This window comes from Chelmon rostratus, chromosome 7 (genome assembly GCF_017976325.1).
Source record: "Chelmon rostratus isolate fCheRos1 chromosome 7, fCheRos1.pri, whole genome shotgun sequence".
Classification (NCBI taxonomy): domain Eukaryota; kingdom Metazoa; phylum Chordata; class Actinopteri; order Chaetodontiformes; family Chaetodontidae; genus Chelmon; species Chelmon rostratus.
Window position 1 is genome coordinate 17,613,360 of NC_055664.1, and position 27,178 is coordinate 17,640,537.

Here is a 27,178-nt window from a genome sequence, read left to right on the forward strand (position 1 = left end):
GTATACACTTTACTGGAAATCCTACCAGGCAGAGCGTATTGATCATCATCTCAGTCAGTGGGAACATCTGGACTAAGTTTTAACACATCTGTCAATCGGCCGGCAATTTCTATGTAAACTGTGTAAATGATTATGAGGCGCTTGAAACCACATTTGCGCACAATAACTATACAAACAAGCTGAGCACAACAGACAGTGATGACATGGTGTTCGAGTCATAAATGTCGTTTATTTTGCCGGCAGGCATTAGAGGAACGCAGGAATGAGCGACTGACGGCAGCAGTTAGATGTTTGGGTTTGCACATTCTTCCCCTCTGCGCACATGCAGACCGCTTTTCACCATCTTTTTGTCTCCCCTGAGTGTATCTTTATTAGTTTTAATTGTTATTCCATAATTATATATTTCATTGCACAACCTTGTATAGTGTAAGTGAATTGTATTGTAAAAAATGAAGTGTAATGTTCTGTTTAACAGCAGTCATTTTTCTTTTTACCTTCTCACTGAACTCATGCATACACACACCTGTATGATGATTGAGATTTTTCATTTATCATGTCATCTAAGCAATCTATTAAGATGACTGATTACTGCTAAAGTGTATGTTAAATGTGTGACTTTATTCTTTCATCCAGCCAACATGAACCAACATTCCTGTATGAGAGGTTTACTGTGAGAAATCTGTGTTTAAAGTGACTGCTGAGATCAGCTCAGAATGCCAGCTGTGATCTTACTCTGTTGACTGGCAAAATGACGCACTGCTGAGAAAAATTCAAACCATTTCCAAAAAGACATGACATTTGACTTACATATTTACTGTAGTTCTCCTGACATAATCTTGAGTATTAGGTCACACTGAGGTATAATGTGATGCTCATACATCAGTCAGTACAAGACTTACTGATCAGCCCTGTTTAACCAAATTTATTATTCTAATCTATTAAGTATGTTTTACTGAAGACAAATGCAAAATAGACTTTGTGTAGAGAGCAGTATTTTAACATATTCTTTTAATCTTTACATACAACCAATCTTATCCCTAACACACCCCTCTTTCCTAAACCCAATCCTGGTCAAAAATTGCACAGTATTAAGAGTTATATCTACTACAAGACAAGTAGCAATGAACTAGGTAGGTAAGCATATGTCAGTATAGAAGGAGAAAGAATATAAATAAACTAGTAAAAAGGAAACTCCTGGTCCCTTTAAAACTATATATAATTTTTCTCTTTTTTTTTTTACAGTGGAATTTTTTTAAAACCTTAGGAAACAGTGGCAGAAGTTGAGATGCCCTTAGGGGTACTCTTCCAGTGGAGAAAATATGATACAGTGCCCTCTAGGGGGCCCTTCTAGTACAGAAAACGTGAATCCAGTGTCACTCCAGTGGAGAAAACATGATGAAGTGCACTGTAGGTTGACCTTCCAGAAGAGAAAATGTGCTTTATGTGCCCTGTAGGATGCTGTTCCAGTGGAGAAATCATGACGAAGTGCTCTCTAGGGTGCCTCTCTAGTGGAGAAAATGGGTTACAGTGCCCTTTGGGCTGCCCTTCCAACCTTAGGAAAGGGCAGCCCAATCTTAGGAAACTGTGGCAAAAGTTCAGATGCCCTGGTGGATAGTGGCCTAATGTGCAAAAAATGTGATGAAGTGCCCCCTAGGGTGCCCTTCCAATGGAGAAAATGTGATGCAGTGCCATCTAGGGGGCCCATTCCAATTGAGAAAACATTATGAAGTACCCTTTAGGGTGCCATTCCAGTGCGGAAAACATGATTAAGTGCTGTGTAGGGTGCAGTTCGAGTGGACAAATCATGATGAAGTTACCTTAGGGTGCCCTTCTAGTGGAGAAAATGTGATACAGTGCCCTTTGGGCTGCCTTTGCAGTGGAGAAATCCTGATGAAGTGCCTTCTGGGCTAACCTTCCAGTGGAGAAAATGTGATATAGCGCCCCATAGACTGCCCTAGACACTAGAAAAGGTTTGGAATTGTTTTGCCAGAAATAAATTAGGTTTTTTGTTGCACTGGTGTCCCACTGCCTGCAGCTGGGGCACTTTTTATTGTTTCATTCAGCAGACAGCAGAGTCCACCACTGTCAAGATGTCTTTACTGTATAAAAAAACACCAAATGGTCATATACAATAGGCAGAATAGAGGACACTAGAAAGGCTAAAAATGTATTAATTGACCTGAAAGATCTATTGTTGCAGTGTCAATGTATTCATGTCATGAAGTTGGATGAGGAGTGGAAGTTCCTGCAAAACGTGTTTTAGTGAGATGTAACACTGTAATATTTCTGACACTGTCAGTGACTATGACACACCTGGTCTGCCACCACTGTCTGCAACAAACTGCCATTTATCAAATAAACACCAACAAGGTGAGGAACAAAGAGCAGAGTGAAGGGGAGAGGTGCGGTACTGTAGATGCAAATGCTGCTCTTTGCATCTCAAATTATCCATCATCAGTCTTTCATGGCTTGTAAATAAACAGGCATGATAAATACACCCTACGTCCCATGCCAACACACACACATCTTTAAATACCCCAGCTCTGACGACTGAGATAGCGCTGCTCATCAAATTTATGCGTGAGCAAGCCCAGGCTAAATTTGCAGCCAGGGAGCCAACTTACGCAATCCTCCCTGGTCTCCCTCCTGTCTATACAATGGCTTAAAATCTCACAGTTCTCAAACCATCACAGCCCTCCCCAGATCTCCACTCCCACACTATACACTACAACTCCGCCACTATTCCTGTACCAGCCCCCGCTGCTGTGCCACAAAAATACCATCACCTCCAAGAACAGACGCCAAGCCTGTCAGAGCATCATCACATCCCACAGGACAGCTGGGGAGGGGAGGGAGGGAGGACGGTGCGAAGAGAAGAAGAGCAGGTGGAAGGATGAGCACAGCCGCCGTCGAGAGAAGCGAATCAACAGAGAGAGAAAAGACAAAATAAATACTCTCTGTGAGGGAGGGCACACAGTTTACAGTTAAATCCTTGTGGATCAGCCACAAACTGTTTCTCTTTCTTTTGATCTGATGGTGCTCGTCTGTTGAAGTCTCTGCTGTTATATCACAACATTTATGAGGACCATAAGAGATAACATCAATAATGTCTGTCAAACCAGAGTCACACCACAGCAAATGATATTAAAAACTTAACAGCTTATATTTATCACTTTAATTTAACTCCCCCATTTAGCCATTGCTACATTGTATGAACATTAAATAAGTGGTTTTACATTATACTGTAGTTGTTGGCAGGTATAAGTATTAGCTATTCTCAATGCTGGTGTGTAAGGTATATATGGTGTATGTCCTCATAGGAAAAGTTATGATTGTTGAAAGATACTCTACGGTAATAAAAACTTAAAATGGGCTTATAACTACATTCCAGTCTGTTATAAACAATTTAGCAGGATGGGTGAGATTTTCATCCGACTGACATGATTTTTGAGGGTGATGAGCCCAAGATGGCTGTGAAGAAGTGGTCTAAGCCAACTTAACTGATTCCCCCTTTTTTATATATACAGAAATTATAAGTTATAAGGTAATATGGCTGTAAAAAGTCACTATTTCACTTGTAGCCCTCCCCTAAACCAACATGGCAAGTGCACAAGTTAGGGATTTAAATATGGATACAACTTATCGACACTGCAGGTATTAGCAATAGATGTACTGTCAGAACAGTTGGGTCTTGTTGATACTTGGGGTTTATTGTACCCAAGGCAAAAAGACTGCTTTTAAATATCATATGAGGCAGTGTATTACTCAAGCAGGATGTCAAATGATGCTTAAGCTCAATGGCAAAAAATAAAAAAGGTTGAAAGCAGTACATGGAAGACTCAGATACATGGGGCAAACTGAATGAACATACAAGTGAATTAAATGACATACCAAACAGAAAAACTGGTGAAAATATTATGAGCAAGGTGAGAGAGCTGGAAAAATACTGGCTCCCAGATACAATCTCAAAACATTCTTCCATCAGTTTTTGCTAGAGACAATAATCTCATTACAAAAAGAAGTGACAGTGTGGTGGTTCGTGAAATTAAGGGAAAAACTGCATTTAAAAAGAGATTAAGAATGTATATGTTGTTATAAAATCATCTTGATTATTTGATTGAGTGAGGTTTGTCATGTGATACATGAAGGGTGTGTTGCTTTTCATTGTTTTAGTGTTTATATTTTAATAAGTATTTTCAGTGTTGTTGTTTTTTTCCTCTTTTAACAGAGATTGTGAGCAATTGATATTGTATTTATTGTGTTTTGCATGTATTGTGTGGACCCCAGGAAGACTAGCTGTCGTCTTAAATAAAATAAACAAATAAACAAATAAACATACAGTAAAAAAAAAAAAAAAAACACGTCTTGGACATTTTACCACTGTATAATCTCTGCATGGGATGGATGAAAACAAAGTTGAAAGTTTTATCACAGGATGAGAAAGACTTTTGTTCAGTTTTTTGTTCAGTTTCCAGATATTTTCTGAGATATCTGGACATACAGTTGAAATCATAAACCATGCACTGATCAAAGATGTGCAAATTTAAAAAAACCTGGGCATCAAACTAATACCAGGTCTAAAAAAATAATGGATTCAAAAAACTCATATGTTGTTATAAAACCTTATTATTTAAAACATACATTGTGAATATAGAGATAATGCTCATTTGGGCAGGAAGAAGAACCTTGTTCAGTTCACGAGGGGGGTTCGCATTATCACCAATAGTCTGGTATCATCTGTCATTTTCTCTTTCTCATCTGGCTAAAATACATTTGCCACCTGCTGGGATCCCTGTGTGGGTCAGAACAGAAGAGCAATTAGTGTATCCTTCTATTGTGGAGGCTTTCCTTACAGACAGACCACTTCCCTTTCAAGACCAGGTACTGGCCTTTGTCAGAGAATCTTGGACAATGGTACATCAAATAACATATTTATTGAGCAGATCTTCCTTGTGGTATAACAAGAGGTTTTTGGGGATCAGTGGATCAGGTTAACAAATTGCAAGGTACAACTGGAATTCAGGAACGTTCACTTGAGATGGGACATCAAAATAAAAGAGCATCAAAATTCTAAGAATATATTAGAGGACCACAATTACCAAAATGGTTTTATGGCCTACAAATAAGTTGGTAAAGGGACGTGGATCAGGAGATTCCAGCAGATAGCTGAAGAAAATCTCTTTGCGTCATTGTGTTGTAACTCAGGTGAAACAGTCTATTACAATCCCAACATGCCAGTTGTTGTCAATCGTCTTCAGTAATACATTTTGGAAGGAAATGTCAATCATTTTGGCATGCCTAATGATGTTTCTTTTTTTTAAGTCTTTGTTATAGGGTTGAGATTAGTCATATAGTGATGAGACTCAAGGATGGAGAGAATGAGGGGTTTCATGTTGTTTAATGATTGATTTTTCGCCGTGGTAGCAGAATGGCTCTGGGCTCATTGTGGTCCATAGGTTTGGTCCAGACTGAAATATCTTGACAACTATGAAATGGATTGCCTTGAAATTTTGTACAAACATTCATGGTCCCTAGAGGATGATCCCTGCTGGTGATCTCTTCCTCTAGCGCCACCATGAGGTTCTCATTTGTGTTTTTTAGTGAAATGCCTCGATGGCTATTGGATGGATTGCCATGAAATTTGCTTCACACATTAAAGTTTCCTTCAGCTTGTAATAACTTGAGTGACTTTTCATTTAGCGTCACCATTTGGTCAAAGTTTTATTTTGATTTGTCCAGTATTTACCTGCACATCTAAGGACCTTCCCGCAGGTTCAGCTGTACTCTGTTTAGTGCAAATTAGCAAATGTTAGCATGCTTATACACTACACTAAGACGTTGAACATGCTAAATATCCACATATTACCATTTAAATGCGAGCATGTTAACATGCTAACATTAGCATTTAGCTCTGTAGATACCTCATTTTTACCTCGTTTTACAAGCCTTGTTGAGCCTTGTCACATTGTTCGACCTCCTGCAGAGCTGAAACTCGGGCACTCAAACAAGAGGAAGCACAGGGTTTGAAAAAAAAAATAGAACAGTTAGAATTGATGGAGGCCAGAAACTGAGAGGGATCTATGGGCCCGCTCTCCTCTCCTATCCTTTACTTTCTCTCCATCACAATGTAGATGGACGGTTGCCGAGGACAACCTGTGTGTACTCACCTAACGATGAACAGGAAGCGGTGCTATTAATAGCAGCATGTGTAGAAGGGACATTTGCTCACTCACGGATATGTGTGTGTGTGTGTGTGCATGTGTGTGCGCGTGCACAAGCACCTGTGTGCAGCCATCGTGTAATGGGGAGGAGGAGGAGGATGCAGATTGTGAGACTCAGACAGTTACTGGAGAGAACAGGAGGGGGGGGAGAAAGACAGAGGGATGGATGGAGGGAGTGAGGGAATGTAGTGGAGGTGGGGGCGAGTGTGTGTTGACGCTGTACGTGGCGTCAGTGCGATAAGAATAGAGATGGTGCGTGTAGCGCTGCTGAGACATCACCCTCACACCCTCAGTGGGGCAGGCAGTACTCACTCTGACTCTGTGTGTGTGTGTGCGTGCACAGATATTACCCAGGGTATGCTCATGTGTGCATGGATGACTAAACTGTTGGGGTTGCAGTGATTTCTTTTCTTTCAGTTGTGTAATAACAGTTATGTGTGCCATTTCAGTTAAATTTTTAGAAGCACATTTTCTTGTCATCATTACACAATCTCTAAAGAGCAACTTTAGAATATGATGGTTACTTTGATCAAAAAGGTAATAATGTGGACGATATTCTGGTTTTGAAACAATTTTCTTTTTAGTAGATTAATGCTTTGAAAAAACAAAAGGAAGAAGGACACCTTTAAAACTCACATCTGTTGTCATAAAATCAATGTTATTCAATGTGGAGGAATATAACAGTACTACATAACAATTAAATGATTAGCATTACATAACACATATCATTAGCATAGTAATGCATAGTATATGCACATTTGTAGATATGTTTTGTGTATATATGTAGTTTTACTTTTAATTTCTTCCTTTAGCATGACTTTTATATATCTGAATATATGTTTATACTTTTTCTGTGTGTGTCCTGTAGAGGAAACTACAACTGTGTTTCTTTGTGCAATCCTGCATTGTGTAACAACAATAAAACTGAACCTTGAACCAGCATCAAAGCTATAGCCAGAAGCATGAGAATGGTACGAGATGAAGCAAAAATAAAACAATGGCATAGCAATGCATAAACTCTCATAAGAAACACACAGAAGTTTTGAAATACAGTTTGTGCTTTCGACTCAACAGCGTACTGTGTCTGTTTGGACCCTCCTCATGAAGCATCTCATACCATCAGGAACTGAAGCAGCCACTGCGGAGGGATAACAGGTGATTAGAGCAGACAGAGCAGAAATTCAAAAAAACTCTGTTCAGGTCAGAATGAACACATAACAGAGAATATTTGTCCGGACACTCACAGCGTTGATTCCTCTGTCTTTCACCTCTTGGTTGGTCTCTGATTCATACAGAGCTGAGGAGAGGACGGGAGAACATGACTACATGCAGTATCTTTGGAAACATTTAAACAAACAAATATCCTGAATTTAATCCAAAAATGCATAAAACCTCTTATGAAAACAAACTGCACACATCACCTAAAAGCAAACTGTAGAACACATAATCCCATCATGAGATATATATTGAGCATTTTAGAAACAGTCTCCTGTGTGCAGTGGTGGAAGAAACAGTCCGTAACCCTTTTTATTTAAATAAAAGTACTGACCGCATGATGTACAAATACTCCAATATTCCTACTTAAATAAAATAACAGAAGAATTATCACTTATACAGTATAGGAGAATATTAGAACACTAATACTGATGCAGCAGTGTGTAAGCAGCCTGTTACAGTAGCTACTCGAGATGGTGCCCAACCAAGGGATCAGGCTCCTTCAAAGGCTCACAAGGTAAATCTGAAGGGTCATGAAATCATTATCAACAAGAGGAGCAGAAGGATAGAAGTACTGAGTAACATAAATGGATATACTGAAGATAGTACGTAGGCAGGCCTACAATTCTCAAGTAAATGTACTTTATTTTCCAACAACTTATATGGACCAAAGTCTATTATTTGAGTTCCTGGCGGTCTGACTTGTCCTCCATTGAACTGGCACATCCAACTGTCCATCCAAGTGTCTGTATGAGTATTAATAATCGAATAATGATACTGTGTGGCAGAGTTGGTGCAGATTGGTAAAAATGGAAAGGAAAGATGACCATAGAGCTTCCTGAAATAATCAAATTAATTATAGTTGACCAGCTGGTGCTCATGAATACATTTTTCCATTCTTGGTCATTCTGTTTGGCTTTTTTTTTGTGTGTGTGTGTGTGTTACCAAAGAGCTTGCGCAGCCTGGTGACACATGACACAAAGCTGTGGAAGGGCATGTGAAGCTCTCCTGAAGCAAACCGCTCAGACAGCATCCGAACTACCTTGCTGTCACACTGCATTCCTGGGAAACAGAGGAGCGGATGATGAAGGCGTAAGGCCAAACAGCAGCAGCCGTCCGTGTGCATACGGTGATGCGGATGCATGTGTGTTTGAGTGCGTGCGTGCATACCAACTGCTTGCAGCGCTGTACTGAGTTCAAAGGGGCTCATGGTCCCAGAGGAGTCCTCATCGAACTGGAAGAAGATGGACTGAAAAGGAAAGCAGCATCAGAATAAAAAATATTGGCAAAACACTCCTTGTTTTTCTGTCTTCAAAACACACACACACGCACACACACACACTGAGCTGTACCTGCAGATTGCGCAGACTGGACAGCAGGGTTTCTGTTTGTTTACGGCTGAGGCTGGAGCGCCCTTTAGTCTGCCAGCGGAGTTAAGAACATCTCAACAGGACAGAAGATAAAGTTATGAGGAAGGAGAATCAAAGTGAGCAGCGGGGCGGCATGATGACTCAGCTGGAGAACAGGGATTTTAAACCCCTTCGTCAGCAAGCATCTGCCCCGATGAAATGCAAAACCAGCAGAGGTCAAGCAAGTTTTAACAGCACCAGTTGAAATGTTAACTCATGAAAAACATGCAACTCCTGTAAGCTTGAATAAACCAGACAAATATACACTACAGTATAGTCAATGCCAAAGATGGCTTGTACTGCAAGGACACTGTAATATTAAAAAAATATACTGAGGACAAAAGGATACATCCTCTCCAAAGATGAGCTGTCTGCACGTCTCCAGTGGCAGATGGTAATCTTTGTCAAGGGCTGTGATGAGTGAAGAAAGGCACAGATTGATGCAGAGACAGAAAACAGGGGTTTTAATTGGATTAATCTGAGGAAAGGTGAAGGTAAGGACAAGTTTAACCCAGCTCAATGTACTCTGACTGCAGCGATGAGCCTCTGTCTAGACAGGTGACCTCTGTGGCTTCACTGTTCCAACTTTCAAGGGAACGTGTCACTACTTTGCCCCCACCTAGTGGCCATTACAGGTATTATATAATCAAAGATCACTTGTGAAGCTTTTTAAAGCTTTTGGTGTCATTTCCAGATAAAGCTTAAGCATGAAAAATGTGGTAGATCGGAACCTGAATTGAACAGCGCCATGAGCTCCTTGGCGTTCAGTCTGTCATCCTGCCGGGGGGAGACAGAATACATCGGTATGGATTGTCTAACCAAAGGCCCGGAGTTACACTTTTATTTGGTCAATTAATGTGATACAAAAAAGAGGAATTCTTACCGTGCCAGCCTCTGCATCAAAAGTCTTCTGAACTCTCACCCGATCCTCTGGTGAGACGGGAGTTGCCATAACCTGTTCGGCACACGCATTAAGGCCTTCTGGTTAGCTGCTGTTGGCTGTTGTTGTGATGTATATGGACGAGACCACTGAACTCACCTGAAGGAAACCAGAGGAGCAGGTGAAGTCCTGAGTCCTGGAATACAAAGACCACATGGTGCAGGTTGTCAGTGTCGCTCTCTTAAATTATACTTTCATACAGTTTGACCCTTACACACTCAGAAATAATGTTTGACACTCGCTCAGATCCTTTACTCAAATAACAGTAGCAATATGTGATAATACTCCTTTACAGTTACAAGTGTGTGTGTGATAAAATTCTTGTGCAATGTGATAAAAATAAGAATAAATCCAACCTGAGCAGGTTTTATCAACCACATACTGAAACCACAAGTGTGGCCCTGCCTTTAACCTATGGCAAGACATCACATTGCAATGCAATATTTCCCTTAGAAATTTAGTGGTGAAGAAGTATAAAACAACTTAACTGGACATACTCAGGTAAAGTACCTCAGAATTGTGTGTAAGAACGATACTTGATAAATGTAATTTTCCATCACTGGAAAATGAAGATGATTATCGCAGTCTGTGAGTACTTAGACTACGCTGCTCTTGGTTGTTTAATTGACTGTTGTCTCTAACAGAAGCCATAAAAGGTGATTTTAATAGCCTGTTGTTGAGTCTCATTGTCATTTTTTTGAATCATACATTAGTGTAATGAATCTAGGTTTGAGTGCAGGTCCAGGGGAGTGTGGGTGACTATGACTCTGCTGTTGAAAGTGAGTGCGGGAGGAGGTGATTCAGGGGTGTTGTGGATCCCTCAGGAAGTGTGTCTAATGATTTCACAGAAAATCTATGACGCAAGGAGACGCACACACACAGCACATAACATTTAAATGAGGCGGTTTGTAAATGGAGCAGTTTTTCTCACACCAGACTGTTGGTGTTATGGTGGAGGAGAGAAAAAAATGACATGGAGTTGAGTTGTCAAAGCTAAATCCTTCCATCTTACCCCAGAGTGTTTCCAGTCTTGGAGAAAATGCGAACAAAGAACTCTCCGGGCTGGTTGGGTCTATAGGTGGACGCCACGAGGATGTAGTTACCCGGGTCCAGATGCAGCTTCCTCCACACACCCCTGAGTGACAAGGTTAATAACTTATATTTATTGACTTCCAACAAGTTATCAGCTATAAAACTCTCAATGATCAACTAAAAACGATAGGTCAAGTTAATATTCTGTGCATGTTTTAGCCCTGTTCGCAAAAAAGTTGTGACACCATGAAACGTAAATAGAAACAGAAAGTGATGATTTCTAAAACAATGAAACCACATATTTAATTGAAAATGGCACAAAGACAACATATCAAATGTTGAAACTGAGAAATTTCATTGTATCTTATATTTTCATTTAGAATTTGATGCAGGCATCACATCACAGCCTTCCACTATCAGTTTTCTGCCTCGCCCCTTGTGTACAGAGATTTCTTCACAGTCCTTGAATCTGTTCATGAATTTATGTTCCGCAGACAATGAAAGCGAGAAGCGGGATGGTGGTGAGTGGTGACTCCCCTCCTCATCTTTACTTCAGAGCGACTGAGCCTCTCTGGAGGTTCCTTTCATACCCAATCATCTTACTCACCTGCTGCCAGTTACCCTGATGATAACTGTGATCCTCCACCAGGTGTTTTCTCTCAGCATTTCACAGCTTTTCCAGTCTTTTGTTGCCACTAACTTTTTGAAACGTATTGCTGGCATCAAATTCTAAATGAGGACATTATTTTCAAAAAGACTGAATTTTCGCAGTTTCAACATTAGATATGTTGACTTTTTGCTACTTTCAGTTAAATTTGGGGTTTCTGTGTTTTGCGAATCATCACATTCTGTTTCCATTTATGTTTTACACAGACAAGACTGTTCACATGTTTCATAGCTGTCACCATCAGGGTCATGTGCAACAATGAGTTCTGTTAAACATGTTTAATGGACTCTGTTGTGTTATGACCAAATGAAATTTCTTGTTTTGGATTGAAAAGTAAAATTTTATTTTCCAGATAAAGAAAATTACCAAAGAATTTTTCAGGCAATCATGTAACATAAAAATAGTGACTTCAGATCATTTGAGTTGTAATCATTTTACACAAATTTGAGATTTGCATTTAGTTGCACAGCTATTATTTGGTTTTGTGTGGAAGCAAGTTGGAGGAATAAACTAAACTGGGATCACACTTGATTCAACACACACAATACATATGTTTTACAGCCCCTGAAGGCACCAAGTAAAATCACCAGCACCAAAGTTCTGCTAATGAAGAGACTGTGTAATAATTAATAAAAAGTGGTAAATTCCTCTCGTGCTGGTCTTGTACCTCTGTGCCTTATATTTCCCAGAGCGACCCACGGGGCGATTTGTCATGAAGAAGTTGCGGCTCAGACACACACCCCGCAGCTGCATGAAGACAGATCCAACATAATAATTACTAAGAATATAAGATTGTTCTGATATTAATTCAAGCAGTGAAAATGTATAAATGAGATACCCACCTCAGGAGGAACCTGTACAGAAGAAACACAAAGACAGATGTGAGTTATTTCATAGACAGAATGAGCTGAAGTAAAGTGGAAGTCTGGTGGAGGAGGTGTGACCTTATAGATGTGGAAGCCCATGTAGAGGAAGTGGACTTTATCCTTGCTCCTGCGGTTTTTCTGCAGCAGCTCCACCAGCACGGTGCACTGTTTGGCTTTCTGCTTCTGTTTCTCTGCTCTCTGCTTCTCCTCCGGGGTCATCGCCTCATCATCCTCGTCGTCTTCGTCATCCTCGTCATCGTCATCGTCCTCGTCGTCTGGCTTGTCCTGCTCTGTGAGAACCAACTCGAACTGAGGATTCTTCCAGAATGACTCTGAGGGGAAAAAAAAAAACGTGAAGAAGAAGAGTATGATCACTTCAACGATCTCCAGGTAGGGTTCGAATACGCAACATAAAGTCATAAACATACTGTTGTATCTGCGGCTACCACCAGCAGAGCTCCCAGGTACCCAGAATCCTTCATGTTCACTGATGGTCCAGATGGACGGGGAGGCAGGAGAGGAAGGAGAGGCGGGTGTGTGTCCCTCCACCAGAGTGTCCGGATTCACGCTGCAGAGCTCCACTATGTCAAACAGGCTGGAGAAATTCTCAGCACTGATCCTGAGAGGGAGGATGAGTCACATCAGAGACCCGCTAGTTTGTGAGAGGCAGCGGTGGAATGTAACTAAGTACATTTACTCAAGTACTGTAGTTCACAATAACTGTACTTTCCGTAACTTCATACTTCTCAGAGGCAAATATTGTACTTTTTGGTCCATCACATCTGTCCGACAGCTTTTAGATTACAATCTGACATTTTGAATGTAGGACTTTTACTTGTAATGTAGTATTTTTCACAGTGTGGTATCGATAAGTTAAAGTAAAGTAAAGTAAAGTAAAGGATCTGAATACGTCCTCCGCCACAGGTGAGACGTTGTTAAATCATGTAAATTGGTGTGTTCAAGTTGCTGCCACGTACCAGAACTCTCCATCTTCTTTCTTTTTCAGCTCAATCCTTTCCTTCTCTGCTTTGTCCACGTCATCCCACTCTTTACCCCTGCAGTCACACACGGAGAAACTCAACATCTGTGGAGGTACTGTAGTCTGTGAGCGAGTGGGCTCTCTCTAACAACAAACACAAACAGGAAGCTCCCTCACTTGTCACTCCAGGGTCCGCGATATTCCACAAAGCCCCAGGGGTTCCTAAGCCTCAGCAGCCAAATCTCATCTGACGCTTTCGTCACCTAAAATGTGAAAGAGAGAAGAAACTAACTCAAGAGTAAAATCTTATTTTAGATTTACAAATGGAACAGTTCTAGGATAGTCTTGTCTATGAGACTGAAGGATATGATGAGATGCCAGGACGACTTATTTGGTTAATTTAAAATGAGATGCAATGAAATATGATTAAACTACCTTTGATTATTTAGATAAGATGCAATAAAGTATGACTAGATGAGATAAGGTCAGACTGGGTTGAAATGAAATGAGATGAGATGATATTAGAATGACATATTATATTATATTATATTATATCATAGATTTGGTTGATCTGACTGTGCTGAGATGAGATGAAAAGAGACTGGATTACATTTCAGTGAGATTACTGTATGTTAGATTGATGCATTATTTTAGATAGATGAGATGAGATTCAATTACAAAAGATTCAAAAAAACTAGAAAGAGATGAGAGGAGATCAAATGAGATGATATTAGAAAAACATGCAATGAAATGAGATGAAATTGGATTACATTATATTAAATTGGATAACATGATTTGAAATTATGTTGTTTCATTTAGATTAGATGAGATGAAATGAGATTCAGTTTGGTTCCCTTCAATTCCGAAGCAGTATGAGGCTAAATTAAATGTTAATGATATCATATAAAATGAATTTACTACATTTAGATGAGATTAGATTAAATTATAGTAGATAAAGTTGTAACAGGATGAGATAAAATGAGACTTGATTAGATTTCAGTGAGATTATGTTGCATTGAATTGTATTAGATTAAGATGAAATGAGATGAGATAACATGAAATGCTTTTAGATTACTGCTGTTTTTGTGGAGAAACTGATCACTGCAGAAACAAACATGAACATGATACATGCAGCAATAAACAGTGGCAGCAGTTCAGTGTCGTCTCTGTGTGGTACTGGCCTTGTCAGTGTCAGTGATGGCGTAAGCGTGGCCCTTTACCAGCCCGTCTCCCGTCACTTTACCGACCTCATGGTAGCTGCTGGCCTGGGAGGACAAAGAGGGAAGCTTGAATAGATCTAAATTGGCATCCACCCGTGCAGTGTGAACATGTCGAGTTGTGCATGCACCTGGATGAAGCAGCTGAGCAGGCTGCCTCGAGACAGGGCGGCTGTCAGAGACCTCCAGAGGACTCGAGGGGTACGAGATGAGACCTGCATCGAGTAGGCGATGCCTCCCGTGAAATCCTCCATCCCCTCTGAAATATTGCCCCCCTTCAGGCTTCCGTAGCATCCAACTAACCTATGCACGAGACGTGACAAAGTTATCTCCGGTGGCTGTATATTTTTGTCATGTCACTGTAATGACACACACACACACACACACACAGGAAAGGAGTGGGTGATCTCAGACATTACAGCCCAGAAACATATGCTGGTAGTGGCAACTGACTTGGCATAGGCCTTCTCCACCAGGGCGCTCCAATACTCGTTGCGGGTGTGAGAGTAGCTGAAGAGCAGACGGCCTTGGCGTACTGGCAGCCTGTCATCCACAACCACCTCCACCCACTCACCATACTGCCAGAACTGCAAAGGGACACACAGGGAGAGAGAGATAGGAAGAGGAATGGTGAGAACAGAGCATAAATGGATGTAATGATTCAGGAAGAAAGCTAAGGTGCAGAAGTCCACGTCTCCAATATTTCCCTTTAACCTGCAACAACTGATGTTTTTAGCCACCTGGGGGCAGCAGAAAACTGTAAACACAACAATGAGTATCATCACCTTCTGAGTCCATGTGCTACATACACGACAGTTACTGAGCAACCTTCACAATCATATGGAGCTGTCCTTCTATCCAACTGGTGAATTTAATTCAATATTCACTCTCTTTTAGCTCTGTTTTGGGTCTCTACCAACTGTTGAAGGAAATATCTGTCTCTCAAGCTGCTAAATAGTGTCTGTCTGCCAATAAGGTATGGAATTGTTATCATAAAACATGGCATAATATCAATAATCAATATATATTTTTAAAATCAATATAGATTCTTTAAAGCAAGTTTTGAAGCTTTTGAAGGAAGAAATAACACATCATTCCTCTTACAAACTGAAAGTTGAATTCATAAGCAATACAACACATCCTCACTCAATTCAAAACACTCGATGGCTTTGTTGCTACATCCCTACTGGTCTGGGGTAACTTATAGTGGATAATGTTTAATACTTGGTACTCTGAGTACTTTTCCCGTCACTGACAATCACATGACACATTTCAGCACAAAGCTGAGCAAAAACATCAAGGAGACATTGAAATGTTTTGAGAGAACACTAAATAGAATTAAGGCGATATCAGATCTCTGAGGCCCATAAAAAGACAGGTTAAATAAACACTGTTCTCTCGTCGGATTAAATCTACTAAACCTCCTTCCAAGGCAGTTACTGGTCATGACTACGGGGGTGTACTGTACTGCTAACTGTTAGTACACAGCAGCGGCCAAGAACAGGCCTGCACTGGCCTTTCATACCTGCAGCTGTGTGTGTGTGTGTGTGTGTGTGTGTGTGTGTGTGTGTGTGTGTGTGTGTGTGTGCGTGTGTGTGTGTCCCAGGGGTAGTCACTACCTGCATGTCTGGACTGCTCTCCCATCACCCTGACAAGGCAAAATTAGTTTCCAGTCTTTCCGTCCTGCTTGTTAAGTCATGTCACAATCGCTCTAACAGCCTCTAAAGGTCCAATGCTCCGAGGAGAAACAACCACCCAGAAAAAGACGTAAAAATGATCTATATCTAACTAGTGTTTGCTTTTACAGGATTGGTATGTCTAATAAGGTGAAATTTTATTGATCTCTGCGTGTCAGAGCCGGTGAATGATTAACTCTTAAAATTAAAATTACCACTTCAAATGAGGTGATAAAGATGAGGTTTTATGTTTGTCTCTTCTTACGTGTGAGGCCGCTGGATGAGCTGATACCTGTTTGATCCGTTAATTAAATGCCAGAGCTGTAAATGATGCAGGCACCTCACTGAAAATGGACAAAGTCTAAGAGAAAAACGCCAAATCTGATAAGATTAAAATATTACATGAAATTACATGAAATGGGCAAGTGTGAAAATAAAGTAGAGTTAGGGAGGCATATAAATCCAACTTAATATTTTAGGCTTGTTCTGTCAGGTCTTAAATGCAGTATTTACACTCACAACACAGACTGTGTATCATATCTGATCTGTGATCAGTACAGATTGAGGATCACAGTACTTCAGGCAAACACAGGAAAGCTGTTTTATGGTTGACCTCCCAAGAACTGTCTGTAGGTTAATTTGCTTGGAGGCCCCGGTAACCCCCCAGTCCTCCCCCTCTATGTGTATAGTATTCCTGGAACACTATCTGGCCTCAGATTTGGTGTGTGGTTTATTTGATTAAACATAGATTAATGTTGGAATGTGGAACATGTAACTTCAGTATAATAATATTTATAAGCTAAGGTAATAAAGCCTCAGGTGAGGTCACTTGAGGTAGTGTCAGTTCGGTCTGAAGACTACAAGTATATAAAAAAAATCTGGAGGTGTGAAGTTAGAAAGAAGTGACCCCACCAGCCTTCTGAAGCCCGCTCCTCATCTCTGTTTGAGGCTAGAGGCAACATTCGTGGCTAGGAGCATAACACACCTGCATCTCCCACCAAATTTTTGGTGTTCGAGCTGCATTGTGGGTAATGTAGGCAGGCCATGACAAGGAAGAAAAATCATTGGAATAACAAAGACTAATCTCTGCTTCTGCTGCATCGATTCTGATAAAAAAAAAAAAAAAAAACTGTCCATCATGAGTCCAGCAGTGTTGCAGAAGTGTGATGCTACATCAGTGCAGCACTCCTTTAGGCCTGTAGTATGTTATTATGTTACTTGATATTGGCATTTTGTGGTGAACAATCCCAAACAAAGTTAAACTTTAAGAATTTAGATTTATGTGCAGTTTGAATGCTTTTTTCAGTATGTGTTCAGATTTACTCTCCAGTATCAAATAAGTAGAACCACACGGCCAAATTAAATGCATATTGTTGTTGAAATAAATGGTTGAAACCTCGACGTGCGCATCCTGACTGACTTCCAGCTTAGTATAAGTATTTGCTTCTGTGAAGAACATCAAGCAACATGTCCAGGCAAAGATTGGGCGAGAGATGAGACGAAGCTCGGGCATGCATGGTACATTACAGCATATAAGGAAGACTGTTTTAATGTGTGTATGTTTTTTTGTTGGTCCGCAGCAAACAAGGTGTGAGTCTCAGCTGGTTTGATTAAGGGTCTAATTATCAACTCTTCTCATTAGCAAAGAGGGCAGCCAGTCAGAGGTTCTCTGCTGCACATCTAATCTAACTGCACTTACCCTAAAATGGAAGATCCCCGTATAAGGCTCGGACAGGCTTTGGCCGGGCGGCACCACCTTCACAAAGAGCGTGGGGTGCATGGTCAGACAGGACAGCGCCGCCAGCAGCCAACAGTTGCCTGATGAACAAAACAAAAACACATGAAGATGTTATGCAGAAAAAGCATATTTTAACATGATTTGTATTGACATATGAGATGATTCAAGAGCCCAGAAAGCATCGCTCTCCCTTGAGGTGTGATTCATGTTTCGTCATTTTCTTTTCAGACAGGTTAAACTCTGTCTCTCACACACTCTGCAATAAGCCACATTCCTCCTCAACAGCAAACATCTGTTCCATGCTGTTTCTCTGCAGATGCTGCAGTTACTGTTGGTATCTGCGTAAATCATGGAAAACACGTCCTGGGATACAGTTGGAAAGATGACATAAAACTCAAGAGGAAGAAGAAGAGGAAGGGGGAGGTCGGTCTGTACACATCTGCACGCAGCTGGGGACACGAACCATCAATACTGAAATCCCAGAAGACGAAGGAGAGTTTGCTGTTGTGCATAAAAAAATCTTACAGTTCACCACAAATAGAAAACAGACTGAACAACACGGATTAGAACAGAATCTGTGGGCTGTTAAAGATGGGGCTAGGATGGAAATGGACCCCCCTGCAGATTCTGGGTTTGGGAAAAAAAGAGTGTCACTCCTCTTTGCCCCTCACTGTGTGTTTGAAGCTGGGTCCCTGGGGCTGTGCGGGGCAGTCATCAAATGCTGAAGTCACTGCATCTTACAGTAATAAAAAAAAATGAGTACAGCTCCATAAAGGAGTGTGTCAGCTTTTGGTTATGTGGATGTTGTGTGGATGCCAATTCAAGACAACTCAGCACGAAGTATTCCAGCTTCAGCGGTCATTCCTCGAGGAGGGTACATGAGCAGCGGAGATAATGTGTGTGGACGTCGAGGTTTTCCTGATGTACTCACCCAGCTGGCCCTGACAGATGTCAGTGGTCCCAGTCGTGCCCTCCACAAACACAGCGTTCGCACTGATCTCCTACAGAGATGGAGCACAACATGAGTGCAACACGCTGAAACACCACAAACTGGTTTTATGACTGAGCGTGGTGTGTCAACATTATGACTTTATGCAATAAAGATTGCTGAAATCCTTTTCTCTTTTTTTGGCACAAAAATATCACTTGTTCCAGCTCCTCGAGTGTGAATATTTGCTGGTTTTCTTCATCATCTGTAATATTAAACTGAATATCTTTGGGATCCAACTGTTTGTCGGACAAAACAGGACATCTGATAAAATGTGATGAGCATGTGTTTCTATTTTCTGACACTTTATTGACCAGACAAGAAGTAAATCAGCAGATAAATCAATAACAACAACAACAACAACAACAACAACAACAATAATAATAATAATAATACTATAGTGGCCATACCTATTTTCTCCATGAGGTTTACACATTTTGTCTGTATAATCAATCAGTTTTTAATCCTGTATTCAGACTTTATGTGAATGAACATTTAATTTGTGATAATTCATTACTCTCATATTCTGGGAGACTGCTTTTAACTTGCTGACAGCATCATCTGTGTTATTTCTTCAGCTACTGTCTTCTTCTTCTCTTGAGGAGGCTCCTCCAGGTAGCAAGCTCCTCAGACCTGAGCCACACCTGTTTGAATAACTATCAGCTAAACGCAGCTTCCTGTGAAGAAGCAGTGCCAGGAAGATAGTGGGAAATACATTTCACAGTGCTTTATTGTTTAGAAAAAGAAAAAGAACAAGTGGCTAAAACAAGCTGAAACGTGCACATGCACAACCTTCCTTTATATGAAATGCTGGTATACCTGCATAACATTTTTTCCAAAACATGTGTGTATTTATCATCATCTATTAATTATTATACAATTATATATAACAAAAACACAACGCCCTTCAACATCTGGATAACAACTGCAGCTGACACACAGTCACAACATGACAGGCGCACTGGTCTACCTTGGGTCGCTGCCACTTGATTGCCTTGTTCGGATCCGGATCTTCCGGCATGCCGATGGACTTCTGCTCGGCTGGAAAGGCTGGGTCCTCAAACAGCTGTCCCGACTTCAGACACTCTTCCAGGAGAGTCTTAAAGTCCTGATCCCAGAACTTGATCGGGTTCTCTATGGAGCCCAGAGGTGCCTCCTTGTCGGTAGCCATGCTGTCGGTGGATGTACAGTAAAAAACTCCCCAAAAAGTGTGAGCAGCCGGTGCTTAAATACAGTTTAAAGCGCACACCCACCTCAGTCAGTGAGGGCCCACCCGGAGCGCCTCCCCGGCTGCGCGCAGCCCGGAAAGGTATGCATAGCGCCGAGGGCCGTGGAGAGCTGGAGTCGGAGTAATGACACGGTGCCAACAGCCTCTTTGATCTCACATAAGTTATCGTCCATCATCACTGCCATCCTCAGTGGAGAGAGGGGTGCAACAAGCTGCAATTAGGCCGCAAGAAAAGCTGGACGACGGGGGGCTTGACCAAGTCCCCTGCCCCCTGCCCCCCGCCACTGCCGGCACAAAAACCTCCACGACATGTTTTTCATTATTTATTCAGCCTGTTGTACGCGAAGCTTCCCCGAACTCAATGCAGACTCGTAAAAACGCGCCACCTCTTTATTTCCGCACACGAAGCTGTAAATCAGTCAGTCAGTCTTTAAATGAAATGTGTTCAAATGTGGTTTGCGTTTCAGAAGAGAGACAGAAACTCACAACCATCGTGTTAAATATATCATGAAGTGAAGTGATCAGTTTGTCGAGCATGTTTACAGACATATTGATCTAATACCGTTCTGTTAAACAGGAGGCTGATTATTATCAAATCACGTAGATCAATAGGTCAGTTTTCTCAGCAGACACTAGGTGTCAGTCTACTCCACATAAAGGACCACCAGACCCCCAATCACCACAGCTACTCTGTGTGCGTGCGTGCGTGTGTGCGTGCGTGCGTGCGTGTGTGTGTGTGTGTTTGTGTGTGTTTGGTGGGGGGGCATTTTACAAATATCCTGGGTGAACTCCGGGTTCGTTCAACTGACAGCAAACAATATGACAATGTAAAATTCCCCCTGATTACAAGAAGTAGACAAGAAGCACACAACAGGAAATTACTTTTACTCTGAAGTAACTTAATCATGATCACCAACGCAGATGCTATAGAAGAAGTCTGATGAATGCTTTTATTGTGCATCAGACACAGACTTTCTCAGCTCACATCTTTTGCTCATAGTTCATGTAAAATGATGAATCTATCCGACCTTTGCAGTTTCAGGTTTGTTTTACTCACTAAAATCTCCTGAAACAGCTGTTTTACTGTCCAGAAGCCTTTTTTTTTACATTAGAGAAAAGAGGAGCTGATAAAAGTGTTGATGTGTTCATGTGCAGGTCACTTTCACATATTCAAAGAATTTTTTTGTTTCTGAAAAAAGATGCTGGGCCTGAACATCATTCCAACGAAAAAAAGAAAACAAAACAAAACAAATGCTACAATGAACACAACATTTCAAAATTTCAGACAGCTTAATAACCAGTGTCATGATAATGCTTATTTGCTAGCTTGACATACATGAATATGCAGGGAAAGCATTCAGTGTGTTTGAGTTTTTTTGGAAGAACCTCTGACATTGACTCTGTCTGTTATATGTGATGTGGAACAGGCACAAAAATCATGACAGTATGCCAAACACAAATTGAGGAAGAGTGCACGAGATGACGCTGCACAGCAGAAATATGACACTGATGTTGGCACTGATTCTGCTTTATAGCTGAGTTTCCAAATATTTGGCTCGCTTTCATTTTGGCTACAGGCAGCAAGTTGTACATGTTTAACAGGCATTTCGGTAAAGGCTATATAAGTTGTCATTAAAGCCTTTTTTTATGTTAATAAATCACTTAAGAATGCTTTATAGATCAGTTCAAAGCCAGTGATGAGGGCAACGTTTGGTTGCCAGGTTGTGAATGATCATCCTCCAGCAGGACACTTGCTTCAGTGCATTGCTCTGTCTGAACAATTTTTTAACAATGAATGACTTGATGGATTGTTGTGAAAACTTTTTATTGATAATGCATGAACATTCAACACTTCAGAGTTGATGACTTCTTAGAAAGTGAGTCTCGTTACATTAATAATGATTCACTAAGCAAAAAATTTTACAAACGGGCAACCCAAAGGTTTTTCTCGTTCTCTCATATCTGGTCCATAAAGAATAAGTTACGAACCATTTACAAAGCCATTATGCACAATTTATAAGTACTTTATAATCAAGTGGTGGCTTGATTTTTAATATCTTCCAACACTTACATACAGAAAACGTAAAGAAAGTAAGAATTTTCTTAAAAAACAGGCCATTATTTCACTGTTTTTCTCTTTCTTGTGCAGTTAATATCTTAACCTTAGAACAATCTCACATACATTAGATATTTTGTAACTTGTTTTGATGGGGATTGATCATCAGTGCTTCAACATAAGACAGCATACATGTCTTAAAACGGATGTCCTTTGCATAGACTGGTGCAACGTGTTATTCATGAGGACTTGCTGTGACACCTATATTGACTAAACGGGGGGGTGCTTTGTCCTCCTCCTGTGTGGACCAGGTCTTGTGAACTCCGGTCAGGACTCAAATAATCTCAAGTGGACGTCCAATTACTGTTCCCCTCCTCTCTGTCCTCTTGTGTCGTGTCATTCATTACGTTTAGGTGGATATCCATCTCCAACAAACAGTTTTCCTGCTGTGCTCACTCCAGGCCTCTTCAGGCGTCTCCAGCCGTCCCTCCATCACACGCCTGATTACACTGAAAACGTGAGACTGACCGGGACTAAACAAACAAGAAGAATAGCGACACAGATCTGCCTAATGGTCACCATTTAACTCCATTCATGGTCTCTCCATTATGTCCGTATGGTCTTTGAGGACAGGATTATAGGAAGCCTCAGTGACAAAGGTCAGAGGGCCGAGCAGACACTCCCACAACTCCATGACCTGCTCTGATCCCACGACCCCGGCACCAGCAGCCCCTGGGCCCCTCTCACTCTCCCTGCTGGTTAACCCGCTTTGTCCCGGACGGTTTTCTGCCGCATCACTCACACACATCACACCAGCCTGAACGGGCCGGGAGATGGAGAGGGGCAACTTAAGGAGCCCCCAGCAACACTGAGCAGAAATCACAAGAAAATACGTAAAATAGTAAATAATTTTCCTTGTGAAGCACTTCTGCCCCTATATTTTTTTTCTCTGTAATTTATGGTTAAATTAATTTTGAAATTAAGTCATAGTGTTAACAAAATATTGCTGGTTTTAAAAGTGGGGCAGTAAAATAATCACTGTATTCTTTCAGTTTTTGCGTGTGGAGATCCCACTGAACCAAATACTGCTTACATCTAAATCTGCTAATAAAATATATCAGAATATAACCTTGACAGGGGGAATTCTGCTGCACAGTGAGGACTTTTTAGACTTTAATAACATTTTGCTGTTTTTTCTTTGTTAGAGGGTCACACCCATCCAGCTGTTTACATGTTTGTTTACATCTGTGTACATGTTGTGTTTGTGTTTCTATAGATGGGAAAAAAAACACTAGCAGTGATGAGGCTCTCAGCTGCCTTTATGTTTAATGTGAACTTTATGTATGTATGTAGCTCATCATTATAAGACATCTCTGAATGGACTTTATGGAGAAGTAAGTAATGAAGGATCCTTCATACTGATCCAATGCAGCGTGCAAAAGAAATGAGAAGGCAGCTGGAAAAAGCATGTGACACATAAAGAGTTATACAAACAGGCTGACAGCGGACATTTGTTGCACGCCGGGACTCTGGTCGAGGCGGTTGGAAACTGCAGTTCACCTGCCCTCAGGCCTGCAGCGAACAAACACATGAAAGCATTTTCACCTGTCACAGGACTGAACTCTACCTCCTAACCTTACTCTGCATGCTATCCAGGCAGCACCTCTGACCCCAGCACTGTGTGCATGTGTGTGTGTGTATGTGTGTGTACAGAGGGGGCAAATCTTGTTTTTCCGGCATTTATGGACATTTCTGGACTGGATGAGAAACAACTGACTGACCAGAATCTGTGTTTGTGTGTGCATGTGTGTGTGTGTAATTACCTGAGCAACTGAATATGTGTGTGTGTGTCAGGTTCACCAGGAGGGTCACCAGGTGCAGCAAGAACAGAGTAAATGTGTGTGTGTGTGTGTGTGTGTGTGTGTGTGTGTGTGTGTGTGCGTGTGTGTGTGTGTGTGTGCATTTAAGAAAGAAAAAGACAATAATAGACATTTGAGGAACAGTTTGCCAGCAAGTGTTTGGTTGCATTTTAACTCATCCTTGAAGCCCTATACATGAATAGTATAGTGTCGGTGTAAAGAGACACTTGCCAGTAAACAGGATATTATGCAAAAGTCACCCTTTTCCAATCAAAACAAAAAATCCACCTGAGAAGCTCAGATCAGGCACCAAAACAATGCTGTACTAAACTGTTAAAACACACCTTTATTGATCTGCAGAGCGAGTGCACAGGCAGCACCATTCACAAAACACCTGTGTGTCATTTGTTTGGTTACCCCGCCCACTCATCAGTCACAGCTGCTGTCAGTCAACTTGTCGCCGTGTGCAAGTTAATGCTCAGAAGATCCTAAAACAACCTGGCATAGTAACTTGGTTTAATTTCATTGTCCTGACAATAACAAAACGAACTTCTAGCCTTTTGTATGAACAAAATGGAAGAGCAAGAAAAGAAGGTTTAGTCCTGAAATCAAAGTTCTTCCAAGAACTAAAAATGGAGTCATGATCCACTCTGAATAACTGTAACTGGTCTGTGTTGAGAGTCCTGCATGTGACATCCAGACACGGACGTCTTTGGAGGTGATCTCCGACAAAGAGCAGTAAACACAACTGCTGGTCAAGCTCAACCAGTTTGTGCTCCTGCACGGATTAAATGACAGGAATGCTTTAGCACACTTCACAGCAGCAAGTAAACTTAAAAATGCGATGTAAACACATGTAAACTTTTCTGACCACAACGTTGCTCACCTCTCTCAAGCAGTACAGCAGGAAAAGGGGAGAGGTGGTGGTGGGACACACGTAAATGTCAGGGTACACAAAGTGAGTGTCAAACATTTCACTTGTTGACTCTGGAGGCCTTACATGTCAGGTAATAACTGTTTACTGAGATTTTGTGTTATTATCATGCAACAGATGACTTGTGCATATTTTTACACTGTTTCATCTAGTCTGGTCATGTCACATCATAATAATGTTGCACCATATTGTATTGCATCGTACTGTATCTTATCCTATCTGATCATTTCATATTGTATTGAACATTACCTTATAGTATTGTGTGGCATCATTTCTGATGTACTGTATCATATCTAATGTAACGTATCATACATGATCTATCATATTGTATTCTATCATAACTAACATATCATACCATATCTTAGCTAATGTATCTTATCGTATCTATTGTATTGTATGTATAACATTTTATTGTATCGTGTCACATCTAATGTATCGTATTGTATCATGTCATATCATATCGCATGATATTGTATCGTGTATCTAATGTATTGTATCATATTGCATCACATCTATCATATCATATCATATCATGTCATAACATATATCTACTATATTGTATCAGATCATATCATATCTAATGTATTTTATGCATAATATCATGTCATCATATTTTATTGTATCAAATCTAACTTATTTTATCTAATGTATCAATTCATATTTAATATATTATATCCAATCGTATTAATCGTACTCTGCAGCTCGGCTATTAACCAGAACCGAGAAGAGAGAGCACAGAGAGAGTTTTAGCTGCTCTGCACTGGCTTCCTGTAACATTCAGAATTGATTTAAGGTCCGACTCCTTGTATACAAAGCCCTTGATGGGCTAGGAACAGGCTACATTGTGAAATCCCTTGTTCACTATTTGCCTTCAAGAACACTGTGATCATCTGCTGCTGGTTTATTGGAAGTTCCAAGTAAGAGCCAAAAGAAAATCAATTACGCCCCAAAGCTCTAGAAGGCACTACCTATAGATATCAGGGAAGCCAACTGAATATTTTTAAACGAAATCTAAAAACTCCTCTCTTCGGCCTTTAACTAGCTTTGACTTCCAGATAGAGGCCAGAAAGTTTTGTGCTTTGCTTCACAGTTATGCTGCACTTCTTTTAAATTGTTGAATTTTACTTGATTTTATGCATTCTGTGTGATCTGTTTTTAACTTTATTTTTGTTTCTATAATTCAGTGTTTTTTTTTCCATCTTATCTCATGCATTGTCTTTAGTTTAATCCCCTTTTCTACATCATTATGACGTGTTTTTTCTATGCCTGTTTTTATGTTCATTCTGTCTTCTTTTCTGATTTCTTTGTTGTAAAGCACTTTAAGCTGCATGAAAGGTGCTATACAAACAAAGTTAATTTTTTATATTATATTATATTATTATTAAAACTGAAAATATCAAGGTGATGCATCTCTAACTATTTTCACATGACACTTGTTTTGTTTAGATGCATATTTAGGGTTCTGAATCCTTTCCTTTCTGTCTTATTGGCTAAAACTCATAAGAAAGGAATTTGTTTGGTTAAAATCCACTGAAAGACTACACCATTTTCTTTGCATAAATACTGGGATGAAAACGGGCCCATGGCCTTCGCTCAGGGAAGAGCCTTATTTAGATTAGTCTTGAAATGTATTTTAACCATCATTATCCAGCAACAATTTCTGCCTGTTTGATCTCACACTCTGTATCACGCTGAGAGAAAAGAGAAATCAGTAAACTTCCTCCCTTTTGTTTTTAAATCAACCTGTCTCCAGCCTCATCAGCACTTCCTCCTGCTCAAACCAAACTGAACTGACACTCCTCCCACAGAGCTTGTCCTCAGTGATCAGTGACATTATATAACCCCCCATAAGAATGAGCCCTCCTTGTCTTTCCCTCCTCTCATTATCTGAAGGTGTTGAATGGCACAAACAGAGGCGCTGGATTGACGGATGGCTGCCTGGGCCGGTGCTCCCTCTCACCCCGTCCTCTCACACTCTCACTGTTAGAGGTTAGGAGGGTGAGGGAGGAGAGGTGAAGCGGGTGTAATTCCAGGGTTCAGGTTTCACTCTGCGGTCATTGTGGGAGGAGGGCCGGGCGAGAGAAGGTGGGGATTGTGGGAACTGTGCGAGGATAAAGAGCAGAGAGGGAGTCCTGTGGTTTGTCTGATCACTC

General features: G+C 40.8%; 1 protein-coding gene across 1 annotated transcript; it reads right to left on the bottom strand.

Annotated features, from left to right (window-relative positions):
• Positions 1–6,860: 6,860 nt before the first annotated feature.
• capn12 (calpain 12) lies at positions 6,861–20,424 on the bottom strand. The gene is made up of 22 exons (XM_041940432.1): positions 19,919–20,424; positions 18,892–18,961; positions 17,922–18,040; positions 15,000–15,133; positions 14,678–14,849; positions 14,511–14,594; positions 13,507–13,592; positions 13,328–13,405; positions 12,779–12,969; positions 12,429–12,682; positions 12,327–12,338; positions 12,152–12,231; positions 10,798–10,920; positions 9,885–9,921; positions 9,729–9,800; positions 9,577–9,622; positions 9,195–9,256; positions 8,789–8,857; positions 8,607–8,685; positions 8,382–8,498; positions 7,466–7,518; positions 6,861–7,359 (listed from the first exon to the last, which is right to left on the bottom strand). The coding sequence occupies exons 1-22, from the start codon at positions 20,117–20,119 to the stop codon at positions 7,333–7,335; spliced, it is 2,166 nt and encodes a 721-aa protein (XP_041796366.1). The 5' UTR covers positions 20,120–20,424; the 3' UTR covers positions 6,861–7,332.
• Positions 20,425–27,178: the final 6,754 nt, after the last annotated feature.

What these genes read in the sequence shown, in the direction of transcription:
- capn12 (XM_041940432.1), bottom strand. Translation starts at nt 20,119, where the DNA reads ATGGCTACCGACAAGGAGGCACCTCTGGGCTCCATAGAGAACCCGATC. An exon ending in CATGGCGCTGTTCAATTCAG is followed by an intron (nt 9,257 to 9,576) that starts GTTCCGATCTAC and finishes CACTCATCACAG; the next exon opens with CCCTTGACAAAGATTACCAT. An exon ending in CCAGTCTGCGCAATCTGCAG is followed by an intron (nt 8,686 to 8,788) that starts GTACAGCTCAGT and finishes TTTCCTTTTCAG; the next exon opens with TCCATCTTCTTCCAGTTCGA.